This window comes from Festucalex cinctus, chromosome 20, assembly GCF_051991245.1.
Source record: "Festucalex cinctus isolate MCC-2025b chromosome 20, RoL_Fcin_1.0, whole genome shotgun sequence".
NCBI lineage: Eukaryota > Metazoa > Chordata > Actinopteri > Syngnathiformes > Syngnathidae > Festucalex > Festucalex cinctus.
Genome location: NC_135430.1, coordinates 10,746,917 through 10,762,823, shown reverse-complemented (window position 1 = coordinate 10,762,823; position 15,907 = coordinate 10,746,917). Strand labels below are relative to the sequence as shown.

General features: G+C 41.0%; 1 protein-coding gene across 10 annotated transcripts in view; it reads left to right on the top strand.

The window, feature by feature from the left end:
* The window catches only part of sulf1 (sulfatase 1), a 66,403-nt gene that overhangs the window by 44,736 nt on the left and 5,760 nt on the right, over nt 1-15,907 (top strand). For all 10 annotated transcript variants that reach the window (XM_077508638.1, XM_077508640.1, XM_077508639.1 and 7 more), the window contains 12 exons: nt 505-674; nt 5,550-5,700; nt 5,777-5,952; nt 6,028-6,156; nt 6,871-6,927; nt 9,262-9,388; nt 10,685-10,892; nt 12,309-12,655; nt 13,296-13,390; nt 13,653-13,724; nt 14,700-14,872; nt 15,004-15,146. In XM_077508638.1, the coding sequence (XP_077364764.1) occupies nt 505-674; nt 5,550-5,700; nt 5,777-5,952; nt 6,028-6,156; nt 6,871-6,927; nt 9,262-9,388; nt 10,685-10,892; nt 12,309-12,655; nt 13,296-13,390; nt 13,653-13,724; nt 14,700-14,872; nt 15,004-15,146 (1,848 nt within the window). The remainder of the gene's footprint in view (nt 1-504; nt 675-5,549; nt 5,701-5,776; nt 5,953-6,027; nt 6,157-6,870; nt 6,928-9,261; nt 9,389-10,684; nt 10,893-12,308; nt 12,656-13,295; nt 13,391-13,652; nt 13,725-14,699; nt 14,873-15,003; nt 15,147-15,907) is intronic.

Here is a 15,907-nt window from a genome sequence, read left to right as displayed (position 1 = left end):
GCACTGCCGTGAAGCTTGTTTAACATCCATGCACACAAAATTCACACTTTTCAGGCACGTGTGTCCGCTGCTCCTTTTAACGGCTTGGCTGTGAAGGCTATTCATAAAACCCTACTTGTGACAATCTACCCCTTCGTTCTGAGCATGCCCTTCCACGTGGCGTACGCCAGGCTGTCGGAAATTTGTAAAGTTGGGACACGTTAAAAACGATCTTTAATCGTTTTTAAAAAACGACATGGGTGACATTCAAAACAATGGCGCCCGGAAAGCCAGCAGCCGGCTTGTTGCCATCAAGCAGTGTCACGTTCAATAGTGCAGGGATACCCGGACGAGGGAACAACCCTTACACTGTACGCGCACCCGTGCACGCATGCAGACTGCCAGCTGTTGACTCAACAGATCGGTGCTGTGTGTACTCGCTGAACCCGGTTCAAGTCCCCCTTTTACACCCCCCTGTAATAGTAACATGGTTACATGTAACACTTTCTGTGGTGCCTCTTTCAGGACTACTTCACCGACCTGATCACCAACGACAGCGTCAACTTCTTCCGCATGTCCAAGAGGATGTACCCGCACCGTCCAGTGATGATGGTCATCAGCCACGCCGCCCCTCACGGCCCAGAAGACTCGGCCCCGCAGTACGCCGAGTTTTTCCCCAACGCCTCCCAGCACATGTGAGTATTGTACCAGAAAGTTCAAAAGGGATGAGTACTGTATGTGTAAATTGAATGTATACCAAAACATTTCCTGTTTACTACAGTATTTTCTTTGGAACCCATTACACTATTTCTAAAAAAAAAAAAAACTTAATATGCCACAAGATGGCCCCGAAGCTTTGTCATATAGGAAAGTTGAAAATCATACATCTAACTGAAAGTCAAGCTTAGTGGTTGGGGAGGAGCTAAGTATTTTTTTTATTTTATTTTTGGAAGTTATGAAGAATGCAAGTGAAGTGAGCCATCACAATAAAGTTGTAGCTGGTAACTGTCTAATCTATTGAGGTGTTTATTGATCTTTTTGTCAGTGTCGAAGCTCGCTATTTAGTTGTTTATAGATAGATGTAATCGTCCGTCAGTCTCTGTCCTGTCTATATGTTTAAGCTAGCTATCTAGCTAGTCATCCATCTTAGCTACCTAGCTATATTTATACTTTTTTTTTTTTTCTGTCCTTGTCACTCTATTTGTCTGTCTGTCTGTCTAAGCTAGCTATTTATCTAATTAATCTAAGATAGCTAGTTATTTATAGAACTTGTCTCTGTTTGTATACTATATTTGTTTAGGATCGCTATCTAGCTATTCAGCTAGCTATTTATGCATCTTTTCTTTGTGTCCCTTTGTCTGTCTGCGTGTCTGTCTATCCGTCCTTGTCATCAAAACAAAAGCCCCATTTACCCAGAGAGGTCTCAAAATTGCTGTAATGGAATATCTGGAATGTATTTGCCAGTGCCTTATTTTTGTCCAGTGTTTTAATGTGAGACAGTGGCCATGGTTTTGGTCCCAGCATAAATAAAAAAAAAACGGTGAATAAGTGTTATTTTCAGTAAATAAAAGATAGGATAGGTGCCCCCCAAAGGTCTGCGAATAGATGAATTCTGGGCCTCGCTGTACTTCCCTCAAGCTGACAGTGATGATATGCTAACACTCAGGCCTTGGTTTCCCAGTGATGGCGGGTTGCCATGACACTTGAAAAGACTCTGCGAGTGGGAAGTCACAATCACAATCCTTCGGGTCCCTGTAACATGCTCTCAGACTGCATCCAAAAGTTTCTCCCGTTGCTTTCCCAGCGTCCCGCGTTCACCCTCACCGTCCCTTACCCCACTTAACATTCCCTCCCGCCTGTTTGCTCTACCGCTCTTTCGCTCCATTCATCCCCTCCGTCGCTCCCTCCCCTCTGTTTTTCCAAGTTTCTTTCTTAGTTTTCTGCCCTCCCCTTGCATGGGACTTCCTGACCCTGTCCATATCAATCAGTACTTTCTCTCTCCCTGCGCATCCCGGGGACCAGAGGAATGCATTGTGTGCTGTGGAGAACACCCATTGTGGCATTATTAATTTATTTTTAGCTTCCCCCGGATGACCAAAGGGGGATTGTGCGTGTGCTGTTTTGGTGGAGATTACACATTCTAGATGGATTTGCTTTTCCTTCTTTGGTTGGATACGGGCGAGATCACTCGTCGGGGCAGAGCAAAGCAGTCTTGGTTAAGAGGCCTATTGTCGCATGTAAAAACTTTATACAGGATTTATTAAGTTGTGGATTCTAACTTCGCATTTAGACTATTTTCAAAGTTGTTTTGCAGCATGATTATGAGGGCCAAACTGATGGAGATTTTATTTTAGGCCTATGCAATTCTAATATTTAGCAGAATAAAAATTCTGATGACCAATTAATCAAACGATTACATTTAAAATAATATGATGAACTAAATAACTTATTTAATGCTTAAAACAAAGATTCAGAAATGTGAATCCTTTGCAATACTTAATAAATAAATATTTAACTTTAGAACAGAGAGAAAAATCGGTTGATGATGATTTGAGTGTGGTCATAGCTTATTCCGCTAAAATCTAGCTCCTCCCCTACATACAATGCTTGTCTCATAGTCGAGATATAACGCCTCAACATGTTTCCTTGACACCAATGTAGTTCTTTCCTATTAGGCAGGGCTTCTTGTGGCCTCTTCAGGCATTTCAGAAAGGGCATAAAAACTAATAGGTGAAATTTTTTTTTTTTTTTTTTATCCCACCAACCCTACAATTCCATAGAAAAAGCCACACACATTGAACCCACAAATGCTAGTCATGAAAATTAATACACATATTTCACCATTTTTTTTGGCGTTTTGAGAGTTAGGACAACCAGATTTGTCGTGAGAAGATTCTCTTTCTGGCATTAGAAGCAGCCGAAACTCCAAACGCATCAAGAGCCGAGGTGGCAGGAGTGGGAGGAGTCGCCTCGTAAATCATAATCACAGTCTGTACTTGAGACGGCAACACTTGCCGGGGATGTGTTTTATTCATGTGATTAACATTCCTTTTGGTTTAACAACTGTGCGTGTGGTTTTACCAACACAGTGTAAGGACATAATTTGTGTTGCTCAAGGGAATGTCGGTAATTCCCTCTTTTCTTTTCTTTTTTTTTTTTAATATAAATTGAGAAGATATTCCTGTTGTAATCCAACGATTGAAGAGGTGAGCCTCCGTGTTCTCCAAGTGCATCGAGCGGCAGGTGTGACCTCCGCAGTCCCGATTTCCACCGTACCTCTGCGGCCGGAGACAGGTGCCTTTTTGTTGAGGGTTATTAGACCGCCTGCTTCGGTGGGTGAAGAGTTCACGCTTGCTCTCAAAAGCATCTCGGCTCTCGTAGCGGCTCTTCATTAAGGCTTCCGTGAGTGGAATGCGGTTCGCTTGATTTATGGGGGAAATGGAAACCGGGTTCGTGCCGCAGCATTACCAGGAACATTTTAGTTCTTGGTACATTTGTTCCTGGAACAAAAAGGTTTCTGATGTTTACTACATTTGCAGTGTAGTACCAACTATCCATAAACAATGATGTAATTTTAAGCAAAATGACATTTTAAATTGACGATTAATCCCACTAATCAAACGATTCTGACTGATTAGGGTAGCAGAGTGGGATTAGTTACTTTTTTGACTGTTGCCTAAGGAGAAATAGGTAGATACTTCATGTAACATCCTTCAGGTTGTATTTGAATGGGCTCCTTGCATGCAAGTTTTTTTTCAAATTGTCTCATGTCATTAGTACTGTATTTTTAATAACCATGCTCATGCCAGCTGTTGCTGTGGCTGCGCTATTGTACTCCAGTTGCCTTCCGTTTTTTCCACCCTCTTGAGTGAAATGTCAATTCAATGTGACATGTTTTTGCAGTTTAACAGGCTAAACGTCGTCTCTGTAGCGACACAGACAGGTGAGACGCGTCTGTCAGCAGTCCTCCACGTCCTCCCTCCCCGTTGCTGTTTATTCACTCATTTTTCAGACGGCCGTGACTTATTGAGTCCTCTGGGCCCAGACGTTGATGCAAACCCCGCTTTAGGGGAACTATTATTTTTCGCCAGCGCGTGCCAGCCCCCGAAACGATTTCTGCGAGCCAAGAGCTCGGCGGCGTGGCGCGGTGAGGAGAGTCTGGTCTCTGTGCGAGAGGCCGGTCCCGGAGAGAGGTGCTGGCACGCCACTATCAAGACGTTTTCGTCGGGCAGACACAGGCGCTATTGACACCCGTCAAGCGTGGCGGACGAGCGTGGCACCTGTTAGCGAGCCGCCACAGACGGCCTCTCACGGGCTCGCATGCAAACATTCGCACAGAAATGGATCTTTCACAATATGCACACGGATTTTACAGCCTTAGCAGTGTGGGCGTGTTACATTTTGCAATCGCATACAGCAATCCCCTGCGCTATTTCGCAAATTCTTCTATTTGTGCGGGAGTTTTTGGTTTTGTTTTTTACCCCAACCTCTCCACCTTATAGTATTCTATTTTATAAAGACAGACTAAAGTATTAAACTGCCTATGTATCCAGATTTAATGCTTCCGATTCAATTCATTTTGCCGCGCCTTGTGCCGCCTTGACCACGGTATAATAGGCAGTAAAATAGTCATGCAGACACCGACGAAGAAAAATAGTACTACTTGTATTACTATGACTCAGAGATGCTGTAATATGTCATTTTTCATAGCATATAAACAATATATTTATTGTGTGAATGCATGTTCTACTTTTTTGTTTTTTTTATTATAGCGTCTTATTCTGACATATTTTGTCCTTCAACTACTTGTACATTTATCAACAGATTCGAATCATTCCAACTTCAACATGTTCCAAAAATTCATGCTTCGCGGGCCATTATTTTTCTCAGACCTAACTTTCACCGTTTTCCCACAACTCAATATTTTTCACCACAGAAATACCCGTTCATTTTGAGTGAGACTTTCAAAAATTTACTCCTATTCAAAATTAAAACTGTTCAGCTCATTCAATTAACCTTGGGATCAATTTTCAGCACTCCACCAATTCTCATTTCACCTTGCAAAGAATTTTCAACATGCAAAAATTTTGCAAATACCAAAACTTCCACATTTTTCACTCACATATTATACACATTTTAACCAATATAATTTCACTTAATTCCATATAATTAAATATTTAATATTATTCCACATCCTTTAATGCATGCATTTCACCACTACCATTCAAGACCATTCCATTATCACTCAATATCATCTAATATCTGTCCAAATCATTTAATACCATTCGACATATGATTCCAAGTTTCTCTATTTTTTTCATTCAGCATTTCAGCCTTCACACGTAATTTCTCCAGAAATGTCTTCCTCTAGTTTGAAATGATATCTTTATTTGGAATGTTCACTCAAGAACTCTACATATCCACCTGATTAGAACAGGAGCATATGTCAAGCCGTTTATTTTTTCGAGAAAATGTTTAATGATAAACATTTTATAAGGGGGCGATTACTGGCGATTTGGACTCGGTTTACTCTCTTTCCACACTCACTCACCTGTTGTTTTTCCACCCAGCACGCCCAGTTACAACTACGCTCCCAACATGGACAAGCACTGGATCATGCAGTACACGGGCCCCATGAGGCCCATCCACATGGAGTTTACCAATTTCCTCCATCGCAAGAGACTACAGACCCTCTTGTCTGTGGATGACTCTGTGCAAAAGGTGAGTTCCATTTTGTTGTTGTTGAATTTGTGGGGAAAAAAAATAAATAAAAAATTGAATAAACACTGTGGTGCAGGTTTACGACATGCTAGAGGAGACGGGCGAGCTGGACAACACGTACATCATCTATACGGCCGACCACGGCTACCACATCGGCCAGTTTGGGCTGGTCAAAGGCAAGTCCATGCCGTACGACTTCGACATTCGCGTGCCGTTCTTCCTGAGAGGGCCCAACGTGGAGCCTGGCGCAGTGTAAGGGAACCGCTACAAAATTGGATGATATTGCTCAACTATGTAGAAATTCACATCATTTCTGCTGTACTTCAGAAATCCTCATCTGGTGCTCAATATCGACCTCGCGCCCACCGTCCTCCACATTGCCGGGCTAGACACGCCCCCGGACATGGACGGAAAATCCATCCTGAAGCTACTGGAGCAGGAGAGGACCGGCAATAGGTTAGTATGGACAGAAATAGCACATTTGAGCAAATATATGGAGCGTATCATGTAGAAAGTAAGCTCCCACTAGTGGTACGCAAAAGAATCACTTCCTAGTACACTTCAGTTGTATTTAATCTTTGAGAGCTGTTTGTTATTAAACATTTACATTTATTTGATTTTTTTGCGCACACGTAGCTGAATTGTAAGGCTGACGTAGTAACCACTAATCCACCGTGCTGCCATCGCCGTAACATTTTGTCACAAATGGCCGTCACTGCTTTGTGTCAGCCATTTGGTGCGAGACGTGCTTGAGGTTGCTCTGTTGCAATTTCCTGTGCAATTTATTGTTTCTCGACAGCAGAAAGCCACAGCAATTAAGGGCCGAATGGAAAATCGCTACCCTGCGCAGTTTACTTTGTGGCATTAGGAAAAACAAACAGATATAAAAGCGAGATGATGTCCCTTTAAAGCAAGAGTTCTCGAACCGTTGGGTTGAATGAGGGTAGAAAGTCGAGCCTGTATTCGTTTTGTCGAAGAAATTTGACTTTATGTAATATATCTTGTTAAGGGGGGAAAAGATTTATGCAAGGATGTCAGTTTGACAGTAATCACTTTTTAAATATCACGTAATCATTTGCTGCCATTTTATGATTGTTAGCAGCATGCGTTGCATACTGTATCTGATCTGGAGAACCGTCTGACTTACTATACGCTTCTTTGTTTCCCTAGATTCAAACCCAACCGGAAACCCAAAGTCTGGAGGGACACATTCCTTGTTGAGCGAGGGTAAACCGGAGATTTTTCTTCCTTTCTCCCCCCACCGACCTCTCACCCTCGCCCCAACCCCTTCACCACATCCATATCATCGCACGCCGTATTATTATGTCGACGCACATCTGCGCTTTTGCAGGTGATGTGTGTTATCTGACCGACAGTTTCCTCAGTCGGTTTCGGAAGTCCGTGATGGTCAAGATTATTTATGAGATGCTAGGAGTGTCTGTCAAGCTTGGAATGTTCACTCGAGCGGCTTACTGGAGCGGCTAGAATTCATACGATTCTTAATAAGGGGGCACCACTGAAATGGGTAGCAAGCAGCGACAATAGCCCACCAATGGAAATTTTTCCAGAACGATGCGAACGGCATGGAATGGCTACAGCAAACCAAAATGGTCGACTTTCTGCACGAGACTTTTACGTGCTTCCTGTTACCATCCACATGATGAAGGCCTTGCGGCCCCTGCCGATTAATCGGCCAGTCACTTTCATTGGCTGATATTAGCTATAGGCACTTTTGCTGATTAAAACAAATTCAATTAAAAATAAGTTTAAAAGAAATACTGAATTGTCCTAAATTGGTAACTTCTTTTTTTCCTTAAAAAAAAAAAAAAAAAAAAAAAAGTCTAGAAGCCTTCTTCGTGCATCCTGTTGTACCTAATTAAACTAACTACCTAAACTTACTTTTTTTGGTGCTCTAAACTAAAATACCTCCCAAATTTTTCACCACAATGGCAAGTTATTGTGCATGTTGTGTTGTGATAATAGGGCGCCATTGTGAGCTCCGTAGAAACTTAAAATGAAGTATATTGTCTATGATTAAAAAAAAAAAAAAAAAAAAAATCTACATTTTGAAAACTCTGAAAAATTGTTCAATAAGCATTAGTACTTTAAGAAATTATAACAGTCATGATTGTCATTTGTATTGAAAAAAAAAATTTGACGCCAATATCTTTTTCCCCTTTTACTGAAAATGAATTTTGGCTTCAAATATCAGTTATCTGCCTCCTTGACTACTAATAATCGTCATCAGTATCGGTCCTGAAAAAAACATATTGTTCTATCGCTAATGTTGAGTCTGCCGTAAGACTAACAGAAAATTTCAGAGGATCTTTACCTATGGTGGACCAAAACTGCCAAAATTCGAAATAAATGAATAAATGACTTAGGTCCGCCCCCTCATTTCGACTTGGCAGTACAGCCCAAAATTGCCAAAATTCAAAATAAATAAATGACTAAAAAAATAAATGACTAAATAAATAAATAAAAGACTAAATAAATAAATGGCTAAAAGTGGAAAAAAAAATTATTTCCGTTCATGTGTATATATTTTTTTTTTTTTATATAATTTTTTAATGACTTTTTTTTTTTTTTATATTAATTTTTATTTTCACTTTTAGTCATTTATTTATTTGGAATTTTGGCAGTTTTGGACCTCCATATTTACGCACCCACTTAACCCAAATCCCACCTTGATTCTGAATCTCACCACACTTTTCTGGACTTTCCTCGCAAACTGACAACCACATTGGACAACCCAACCTCACGCCGATAAACAGATATGATGGAAAAGGACAGCGCAAGCTGGCATCTTCATGTTCTTATCCGTACTTTTTTCCAAATTGCCTGGCTTGGCTCTGGCTTTGTTTTTTTCCACTCATTTACCAGCAAAAACATCGGCACGCACGCACAAGCTCGTGTGGCAGCCGCTCATGCCGATCCCTGTACCAACGTGTGCATACACTAAAAAATAGTCCTGATCTTGATTCACCGTGTCTATAAAGCACACCTGTTTTGCTCAAGATGGCACATGTGCCGGCCCGCCTCCAGCGTGCCAGAGAACATAAAACACATTCACAAAAAGCTTTGGAAATAAGCCTCTTTGTCCGTAACTATTCATGGGATATTGCGCGGAGAATAGACTCGTCTTCATAATTTAGTTATCAGCGGCGAGACTGCTCTTTAATTATAGTGCGCCGACCCTTGGCATCATGCCCCAAAGCGCGGCAGACTGGCAATCGCAAAAGACGTTGCCTGGGTCTTAAAGGGGCAGGTTGTTCAGTTGCTCATTTGTTGCCGTCACTCTCTGTGGTTTGTGTGTGAGGCCCAGGCTGGCAAAGGGGTAATAAAGGGGTGTGAGAAGAGGGGGTTTGTTTGGTTGGCATGGACCTGAGCGGGCCTCAGCCAAGTCTTGTGGCGACGGCGGCGGTGGGGATGATGCCAAGTTGAGGTCAAGGCTGAGTGGAGAAGCGGAGAAATATATATTAAAAAGAAAAAATTTGTAATGTTAAATGAGCTCAACCTGGATGGCGTCGTGTTCACTGATGATGTTTTTGTTGCTTACAGGAAGATCCTGAGGAAGAAGGACGACTCGGCCAGCACCCAGCACACCAACAGTCTGCCCAAGTACATGAAAGTGAAGGAGACGTGCCAGCAAGCCGAATTCCAGACGCCGTGTGAGCAGCCAGGACAGGTACTTGTCCTCGTTTACACGTGAGGGCCGGGCAATAAATCCTATTCATTCGATACATCGTCATTTTAAAAAAACTAATGGTAGAAAATTTGCTAAATTGTGAAATCGAGTTTTCCTTCCATCCATCCATTTTCTTGACCGCTTATTCCTCACAAGGGTCGCGGGGGGTGCTGGAGCCTATCTCAGCTGGCTTTGGGCAGTAGGTGGGGTACACCCTGGACTAGTTACCAGCCAATCGCAGGGCACACAGAGATGAACATCCATCCACACGCACAAGCACACCTGGGGACAATTCGGAGCACCCAATTAACCTGCCATGCATGTCTTTGGAATGTGGGAGGAGACTGGAGTACCCGGAGAAGACCCACGCGGGCATAGGGAGAGCATGCAAACTCCACCCAGAAAGGCCGGAGCCTGGACTCAAACCCGAGTCCTCAGAATTGGGAGGCGGACGTGCTAACCAGTCACCACCGTTCCGCCCGAAATCGAGTTTTGTCTTCGGAATCAACTCATTCACTGCCAGCCCAGTTCAAATGGATTTTTTACGTTTATAGCCGTCAATGGCACTGAATGAGTTAATACTTAGAGCAATAAAGATTTGAATTATAGGCACAACTTTTGACTGTTTTGCAACATTTTATCCTTTTTTATTTGTCTAACAGAAAACAAAATCGGCCACAGGTTTCAGTCTTTACATTCTATTTATTGTTACTACTCTCTTTTTATAAAATGCAATATTATAGAGTGCGATTTCGCTTTATTTCCAAACTTTAGTGTTATTGTGGCTTTACGGCAACTGTGTGAGGTCAGTGCGGTCGATCTCATCCTCCCCCTCCTCTTCCTCTTCCCGTTTGTCTGCTCTTCTGAACCTCCGGCGTGAAGGTTCGGTGGAAGCATAAAGCAAAACAGATTTTCATCCCCGGCTTGCCCTTTCGTTAGACCCCCAAGCACGGGTCTTCCAAGAGAAACCCGATCGGCCTTGGCGGCCCTGAGTTTGCGCCCTCGTTCCCACACTACGGATTTTTTTTTTTTTTCAAATTCCTCTACTGAACTGACTTCATCACGCCTGTAGAGAAAGACAGAGGATGTGCGAGAGAGGGCGTCGCTGTGTAATTATACGCTGACGCACTTTGGCGCAGACCCGACTCGCGAGTGCGATCGGTATGCGAACACGCAAAAAAAATTACAAAAAAAAATGCCGGGACTCCCCTGACGGATCCGATTCATTTTGTGTGGTCGGGATTTTTTTACGAGAGCCAGGAGATGAGCTCATTTCTCCTTGACGAATCCATCTAGAAGTGGCACTGCGTGGAGGAGATCACGGGCAAGTGGAGGATACAGAAGTGCAAGGGCGGCTCCAAGGAGGGCCCTCGCAAGAGGGCCCGCAGCCTGAGGCCCCGCAGCAGCTACGACGCGCAGGAGAGGGGCTGCGACTGCGCCGACGCGCTCTACAAGGCCTCCAGGATGGAACGTCGCTCGCACCGGCAGATTTCCCCTGGCCAGCGTGAGTGCAAATTAGAAAAAAGTTAAAAATGTCACGGCCGTAAATCTCCCCAAATTTGAACAGGTTCAGGCCTGAAATTTCTGATTCTTTGTAAATCGAGTATTTATTGTCAACATCCACGTGTGTTTTGATTTGTATCATATTTGATACATCTGGTCACAACGCTTTAAATTTGTACATTTATATATGTCAAAATTATCATAATAAACAGACATATCAAACGTATTAGCATTCCAAAAATCCAAAGATTTCCCACTATTAATAAGTATAGGTGTCTCTCCTTTCTCAATTGGGGCGATTTTGCAGTGTCACTGGAAAAACTATTAACTGGGTGATACTGACCTCTAATGGATTATTCGTGCAATGCATGTCAGATCATATACATGTCAGGGTGTGAATGAAGAAAAATATATTATACTCATGAAATAGAGACTCAAAATGTCTTGTATTAAATGTGTTTGGCTTTATAGGGTTAAATAAGACTAGAGAGTTTCACTCAGAAATAAGACTTCTGTTAAAAAACAAAGGTTTTGCAGATTAAAATAAAACAAGTGTAAATCTTTGAAAAATTATACAGGTTACAATAAATCCACTAACTCATTGAAAAAAATGTACAGATTAAGCTAAAACTAATTTCAATTCCCTAGAAGTTCCCCTGGTTAAATTAAGACTTCTATAAATCCCCCAGGATTGGTCAGGTTAAAATAAATCACAAAAAAATAAAAATAATAAAATAATTCACCCAAACATTAGGCTAAATATGCATTAAATCCTGGGGAAATTGTACAAATTAAATTAAGATAGTTAATTAATCTCCCAAAATTGTGCAATTAAAAAAAAAAAGAAAGGTAAATCCAGCAGAAAGAAAGCGTGCAAGTTAAAATAAGACTACCCTAAAAACTTCCAAGATTGACATAGGTACGAATAAACCTACAGTAAATTCGCCCAATATTATACAGGTTAGAATAGGCCATGACTAAATCCCTTCAAATTCATACAGTTGTGCAACATAAATCTGCAAAAGTCACTCAGGTTAAAAAGAGAATTTCCATGAAAACTCCATTACTTGTGCAGTTTAAAATAAATCCTCCTAAAGTTGCACGGATCAAAGTAAATCTCCAGAAAAAGTGGTGAAGGGTAAAAAAAAAGATGACCAGAAATGTCAAAAAAGTTGCATAGGGTAAGTGGAGGTTAAAATGAGACTAATATAAATTCACCAGAAATATATATCACTACCTTAAATCCCCCAATAGTTGTGCAGCTAGAAATAGAGTATCATAAATCCACCTCAAAAAGACATCAGTCCCTCAAAAGTTTTGCAGATAAAAAAAATTATACCATAAACCTCTCGCAAGTGGCACCGGTTGAAACAAAACATGACTGCGCAAAAACAAAAGTCCGCTGCTGTTTTGGCAGGTTATCGGCCGCGTTTCGTCCACACGCGGCCCACCAGGTCTCTCTCGGTGGAATTCGAGGGTCAGATCTACGACGTGGACCTGCAGGCCGACGACCAGAGCGCCGTACGCCGCCGCGCCCTCGCCGAGCGCCACCACACGCCCGCGGACGACCTGGACTTCGACTCGGGCTCGGACGACGACTCCGAGGAGATGCTGGCGGACGACACCAACGCGGTGGGCTACCCAAAATCCCTGAAGGTCACCCACAAGTGTTACATCCTGATGAACGACTCGGTCCACTGCGAGAGGGAAATCTACCAGTCCTCCAGAGCCTGGAAAGACCACAAAAGCTACGTGGACCAAGAGGTGCGTTTACACCACACCAGGGTTATTATAGTTTTGGAGTTTTCATATTTCAGTTCGTTTTGATTTCGTTTTGAGTTTTGTTTTTTAAATTTAGTTAGTTTTGATTAGTTTTCAGGGTAGTTCTATTAGTTTTTATTAGTTTTAGTTATTTAATAAATTGTTAGTTTTAGTGTTAGTTTTAGTTTTTAAATCAAAAGTGTATTACTTGTGCGCAATATTTAAAAAAAAAAAAAAAAAAAAAAAAACACCATATGAGCGACGTCATTTGAAGGTGCTTTTCTATTGGCTGCTGCTCGATGGCGTCACTTCTGTTAATATCAAAATAAATCACTTAAAAACACATTTAAAATCATCCACAAAGGCTCATGCATTAAATTACCAAAGGCTAAAATTGACATTTTCCCTATAATTAGTTAGTTTTAGTTAGTTTTGTAAACATAAAATGTAGTTTGTTAGTTTTCGGTTTTTAGAAAGCATTTTCTTTATTTTGTTAACCATTTTTTATTTTATTATTATTATTTATTTATTTTTAGTTTTCGTTCACTAAAATAACCTTGCACCACACACACTATGTAATACATATTGGACAGATTTTTCACAAAATGGCTGTTGAACCAAAGAAAAAAAAAAATGTTGGCAGATTGAAGCACTTCAAGACAAAATCAAAAATCTGCGGGAAGTCCGAGGCCACCTGAAGAGGACGCGGCCAGATGAGTGTGACTGTGGAAAGAAAAGGTACCAAAAAAAACTATTATAATCGTTTGTGCATCATGATTTAATGCTGCAATGCTATTTGTTCTGCTGCTCCTTCTGATGTGCTTGCCTTGGCCACCGGGGGGCAGTAGAACACTGTATAGTCAGACAGTTGGATGCTGTAACGTTTGTCATTCTTTGTAGAGGATAACAAATTATATGCCTGTGACTAGCAATGCTAACTGTTAGCATTTGAACGATGTTGGCTTGTGCTTGGCGCCACCTTATGTGTTTGTTCCACTAGTTTTTACAGCAAAGGGGACAGAAGCAAAGCTGAGAGGTTGAAAAACAGGAACGATCAACTGCATCCGTTTAAGTGAGTTTTGAATTCCTGACCCTGTTTCCACAGATCCTTGAAAAAAAAGTGGTTATGGTTTGAAAGTAAACCCTGTATTGAAGTCCTCATAAATTATGACAAATATATGATCACAAACGTTAAAATTGACCATATAACTCCCACTCCTCCTGTGTCACATTCAATAACGAAGAGGTCTTAAATGTTATCAAAGTGGCTTTAAAAAGTCTTCAATTCCTCTCACTTTGGAATTTTTGGATACCCGACGGTGACCAAATGCAGTCAAAATGGCTCAGCCACTTTATTATTAGCAGGAAAACAGATGACTTTGTAACCAGAAACACTTATTGCGCCACATTTGTGTCAACTACAAAAAAAAAAAAATGACAAGCAATGGGAGAAGGAAAACGTAATAAAATCAGGAAAAATAATAATGTGTCATGTTGGCAACTAATAAATTTACAGACAAGCCTATCATCTAGACACTTGTTTTGTTTTTAGTATTATAAGATGTCGAAATGACAAAACAGATTATAGGGCTGCCTGTTTTGTTTTTTTTATTTTGCGTCTGGAACTGATCAGATTGCATGCAAAGACGCGATGATTCACACAAAACCTTTCAATGGAGAAACATTGGAAATGGATTACGACAGCCACAAAGCAGCTGTTGTGTCGTCGCACGGGTGGAGTGAGAATGGACGACGACCAAAGGTGGAAAAAGTACACACACTTTGTACTCAAGTAAAAGTACTTGTGGAAGGAAAAAAAGTAGAAATGCTGATTCAACTCCCTCTACAACTAAAGTTAGAAATGCCCCTACTCACTCAATGCTAACACATAATGGAAAACGCCATAGACGTGCTAATGATTAGCATTATTATAACCCTTACCAGAAGAAACAAAGGAAAGATTGTGGCAGGAAACCTTTCATGTTTTTATGAGGTAAAATATTATAGTGCCTTATTTGAGATATTTTTGTATTTTTTTGCATCTCAGGGAGTCTGCGCACGATCTGGATGGCAGGGCGCAACTGTACAACGAGATCCGCCGCCGCAAAAAGGAGCGCAAGGAGAAGAAGCGTCTGAGGAAGGGCGACGACTGCAGCCTGCCGGGACTCACCTGCTTCACGCACAACAACGACCACTGGCAGACCGCCCCCTTCTGGACATGTATGCCTATTACATGCATTTATTATTGACTCATTTCTATTAGTTGGGTACTAGTACGGCAATTTACTATAATGTGATTTTCCCACCTTGCATGATAGAAACCGTGTCAAGCTGTTGTTTTCCGTTTCCAGTGGGTGGCTTCTGCGCGTGCACCAGTTCCAACAATAACACCTACTGGTGCCTGAGGACCATCAACGAGACGCACAACACGCTCTTCTGCGAGTTCTCCACCGGGTTCCTGGAGTACTTCGACCTCAACAGCGATCCCTACCAGGTGGGACACCAATCGGTCTATCACTTCTTCAATATGAATTTCCATACCTTCCTTCTCATAAAGGGAATCTTAAATTTTATTGGTCCAGGGAAAGACATTTTTTCGAAGTTTCCTTTGGGGTTTTTTTGTTTTGTTTTATTTTCCTCATTACTGATGTTCCCATTAAAGATGGAATTTAAAAAAAATAAAAAAAAATGTTTACTTACATGGTCTATAGAGAGAATTTTTTTGGATGTTAAAAAATGTTTAAAATATCTCACTCTTGCAGATTTTTATGTTTCAAATGTTCTAATATGACTTTCTTAATCACGGATGCATCAGTCAAAAATAAAAGTTTTTTTTTGTTTTTTTTTGTTTTTTTAGTATAGCTGAGATGTGTATTTCAACTTATTATGGTCCAGATATATCACAGATTTTCTGTAAAAATAAATAAATACGTATATAAATATATAAATGCATAAATAAACTTTGGTCTTGCTATGTTGCCTACCTTTGTTGGTCCAGCTATATTACAGATTTGTTTTTTGTATTTGTTGTTAGGTGTAATTTTGTTATGGTCTTGCTATGCGTATCATAGACTTCCCCTTTAAAAAAAAACAAAACGTTTTTTTCTATCACCACGCTATGTTGCATATTTTTCTGTTAATGAAATTTTTCATGGCAAATGTCCAACTATATTGCAATTTTTTTAAACATTTTTTTATGGTCTTGTTATTGCAAATTTTTCTGTCAATAAATTTTTAAAACGTTTTTTTTATGTC